General features: G+C 41.0%; 2 protein-coding genes across 2 annotated transcripts; both read right to left on the reverse strand.

The window, feature by feature from the left end:
* Positions 1 to 246: 246 nt before the first annotated feature.
* LOC133203557 (uncharacterized protein K02A2.6-like) lies at positions 247 to 1,113 on the reverse strand. Its single transcript, XM_061339325.1, has one exon. The coding sequence runs from the start codon at positions 1,111 to 1,113 to the stop codon at positions 247 to 249; it is 867 nt and encodes a 288-aa protein (XP_061195309.1).
* A 14-nt stretch (positions 1,114 to 1,127) lies between these two features.
* LOC133203558 (uncharacterized protein K02A2.6-like) lies at positions 1,128 to 3,611 on the reverse strand. The gene has a single exon (XM_061339326.1). It carries the CDS (start codon positions 3,609 to 3,611, stop codon positions 1,128 to 1,130), a length of 2,484 nt encoding a protein of 827 aa, XP_061195310.1.
* Between the last annotated feature and the right edge of the window lie 377 nt (positions 3,612 to 3,988).

A 3,988-nucleotide genomic window follows, 5' to 3' on the forward strand; every position in this document is an offset into this window, starting at 1 on the left:
ACCAAAAATCCGTTGTGCAGGTGAGTAGCCTATTCCTTGAGTAGGCGTATTGCGTAGATCCAGAAGAGCCAAAAATGGATCTTTACCGTCCATTGCACACTTATGAATAAGCCGTTTGGCAATCTTTACAGAGTTCTCGGCCTTGCCATTAGATTGTGCATATCTAGGGGACGATGTAACATGCTCGAATTCATAACTTTTACTGAATTCTGCAAACTCTCGACTTCCAAATGACGGTCCGTTGTCCTATATTACTCTATCTGGGATTCCATGACGTGCAAACTGTGATTTCATCATGCGAATGATTGAACTTCCTGTTTTACTATGAAGTCTCTCCACCTCAAAGTAATCTGAATAGTAATCTGCGAGTATGAGGTAATCTTTGCTTTCACATTCAAACAGATCACATCCTATTGTTTGCCAAGGACGAATAGGAATCTCATGGCTGATCATAGGCTCCTTCTGTTGATCATCCTGGTAAGTATTACATGCAGCACATTGACCAATGTACGATTCAATGTCCTTCGACATATTTGGCCAGTAGACATAGTCCTGGGCACGACGGATACATCCTTGGATACCAATATGAGAGTTATGTATACGCTGTACTATACTATGTGTGATAGATCTAGGAACGACAACTCGCTCGGCCTTGTAGATGACACCGTTTTGAACGACTAACTCCTCTCTAAACGGAAAATACACTTGTATATCAGGGTGGACTTCTTTCGAAGAGTCAGGCCATCCGTCAAGTATTATCTTCTTCAGCAACTGTAGAGATTCATCCTTTTCTGTAGCTTCCTTTATCTGTGAATATCGTTCATCAGATATTGCTAAGTAGGTGCGGTGGTTGATACTGTGTATGTCATGCATGTTCTCCTCAAATGAATCAGAGTCAGTGATAAGATAGGCCCTACTTAAGGTGTCAGCAAAATACATCTCTGTGCCCTTTTTGTACTCAATGCTGTAGTCAAATTTCTGCAATCTGAATAGCATTCTCTGCAGACGCTTGGGTGCATTATGCAGGTTTTTACGTACAATGATTTCTAGGGGTTTATGATCCGACTGTATCATAACATGTCGTCCATATGTATAATTTTCAAAATGTTCCATGCCAAACACTGCGGCTAAAGTCTCATCTCTATCTGTGCATAGTTCTGTTCTGTGGCTGTCAGTGAACGTGAAGCATATGCGATAGGATGATTATCTTGCATAAGGCATGCGCCTAGTCCAGTAGAAGAAGCATCACATTGCAAAGTCAGTTTCTTCTTTGCATCAAAGAATTTAAGAACAGGTGCACGAGACAATGTGTCCTTGACCTTGTCAAATGCTTGTCCGTGGATATCCGGATCCCATGCAAAATGAGTCTCTGCTCTCAGAAGATCTCGAAGTGGACTGGTGATCTCAGACAACTGCGGTGCAAAACGTTGCACAAAATTTGTCACTCCCAATAATCTCTGAACTCCTGCCTTGTCTTCTGGGGTAGGCATTTCATGTATCGCCTTGAGTTTTTGTGGGTCAACACTCAACCCATCCTTGCTGATCACATATCCAAGATAAGTAACAGATGTAAGCTTAAGTTTCATCTTACTCTGGTTAAGCTTTATGTTTCTCTCCATACATCTATGCATTAGGGCTCGAAATTTCACATCATGATCCCTTTCAGCTTCTTCATCTGTCTCACCACATCCGTAAATTAACACATCATCGTGTATAGGTCTGATACCTGGAATGCCACTTAAGGCGTCGTCCATTCTCCTTTGGAACTCCTCAGGTGCGACAGAGATACCAAATGGCATCCTCAGCCAGCGATATTTGCCCCATGGCGTAGCAAATGTAATTAGGTAGCTGCTATCACTGTCAAACTCAACGTGCCAAAAACCATCCTTTGCATCAACAATGGAGAATATACGAGCTTGATGCAATTCGGGTAGAATATCCTCTATAGTAGGTGTTGGGTAATGGTTCCGCATTAATGCCTCATTGAGTGGTTTCGGGTCAATACATAGGCGAATGTCACCGTTGCGTTTAGGAGCCACCACTAAGGCAGATACCCAGTCGGTTGGTGTGTTAACTGGTTTAATGACACCTAACTTCTCCAGTCGGTTTAGCTCTTCTTTCACTTTTGGTTTCAAGGCTAACGGTATTTTCCTAGGCGGTAACTGTACAGGTCGCACACTGTCCTTGACCTCCAAATGAAGCTTGCCATCCAGCTTACCTAGATCCTTGAACACATTTGCATACTTCTCATTTATTTCTTCTTTAATGTCAATCTGTGAAATGACGTCATTCTGAACTTGTGTCTTTGTGAGGAATTTGTCAGTATGCACAGTAATAAGTTCCATTCCTTCAATAGCTCGCTTACCCAAAATACAATGTAGCTCTTTGCCTGGCACAATAACGAATTCTAGATTATACTTCTTTCTATTGCACGGATTTCGAACAGACATTTTAATGGTGCCCAAAGCCTTGGTTTCTGATTTGTTGTACATCTGTAGGGTAACGTCAGTTTTCTTAAGATTCTGGAATTCTTTGTCACCTCTGAGACGCACGTACACATGAGCAGGTAAGATATTAGCCGTAGACCCATTGTCCAACTGAAACTCCACATATTTGTCATGGATATTCATAACAGCTGTATGACGTTTTGATGATAGCGAGTGCACTTGTTCAATACTAAGAACGAGTTCATCTGATGAGTCACTTTCACGAGTCTCAATCTCATGAACTTGGGACTTTCTGTGGTTCCATGTACCACGACGTTTTTCATGATGTTTTGCTCTAGGAGGCTCTTTTTTAGGACATCTCCTCTCAAAATGGTTCTGCTCGCCACATAAGTTGCAAGTCTGTCCAAACGCTGGGCATTTCTCTCGACTGCGCGGATGTGTTCTCCCACAGTAACGACAAGACTGAACAGTTGGTATGGTTTGTGTGCGGTTGTCTCTACGTTTCTCATTTTTACCATGATTATCTTGTTTCACTTTCTGTTTGACCTTGACATGGTGAACATCTGCAATAGATTTGAGTTGAGATTCAGATTTCTCATTCGACCGGCATATATCTATGCAACGCTGAAGGTCCAGTTTCTTCTCCTGTAACAACTTTTTACGGGTATGGTTATCTCGAACTCCGATAACGATACGATCCCTTATCATCTCATCCTCCATGTCTCCGAATTTGCATGTTTTCGCTAGTGTACGCAATTCTGCAACATAAGCATCTATATGTTTAGACTGTTCCTGATTTCTACAGTTAAATGTGTAACGCTCATATATGACGTTTGTTTGACCTACGCAGTAAGTGTCAAGTGCCGTAATAACCTTATCAATATCTTTCTTATCGTCATCTGTATCAAATTTTAGTCCATCTACAACGTGTAAACCATCAGATCCTAGACAAGTGAGAAATGTTGCACATCTGAGTTGGGTATCTCTCTCCCTTAACCCCGTAGCGATCTCATAGTTTTCCCACACTCTTTTGAAATGTTTCCAATTGGTAGCGAGGTCACCTTTCAAATCTAAGGGCTTAGGAAATGGTATATTCATAAGAAAAACATGTAAATTTTGCACTGCAGCAGGAGCTGCTTCAACTTGCTCATTCTCTTCAGGCATTGTTTGTTACGAACAGAGGAAATTCGGTCCAAAGGAAAATCGGGTAGATTCTTCAATATTTGGAGCAATTTAAACAAATGACAGGCGATCAAGACGTTTGACTCACCATAAGGATTCAGTAAACACTTCTGACACCATGTTTCACGATGTACTTGTTCATAAATCAACTCTTGAATTCATAAGGAACAACAAGCATGGCTTTGGCATGGCTTCCACTTTTATTGAACACGTGACAAGGGAGCAGTCATTGTATCATGCATAATAATGATAGGGAGTAATCATTACACATATAGAGAATACTGTCACAAAAAGAACAAGGTATAGAAGCAAGTACAATCTTTAAAGGTAATTTTAAAGTTTTTCTTTATAATAGAAAA

The sequence above is a fragment of the Saccostrea echinata genome, unplaced genomic scaffold, assembly GCF_033153115.1.
Source record: "Saccostrea echinata isolate AGI-Se365-2 ecotype Australia unplaced genomic scaffold, CSIRO_AGI_Sech_v1 ptg000051l, whole genome shotgun sequence".
NCBI lineage: Eukaryota > Metazoa > Mollusca > Bivalvia > Ostreida > Ostreidae > Saccostrea > Saccostrea echinata.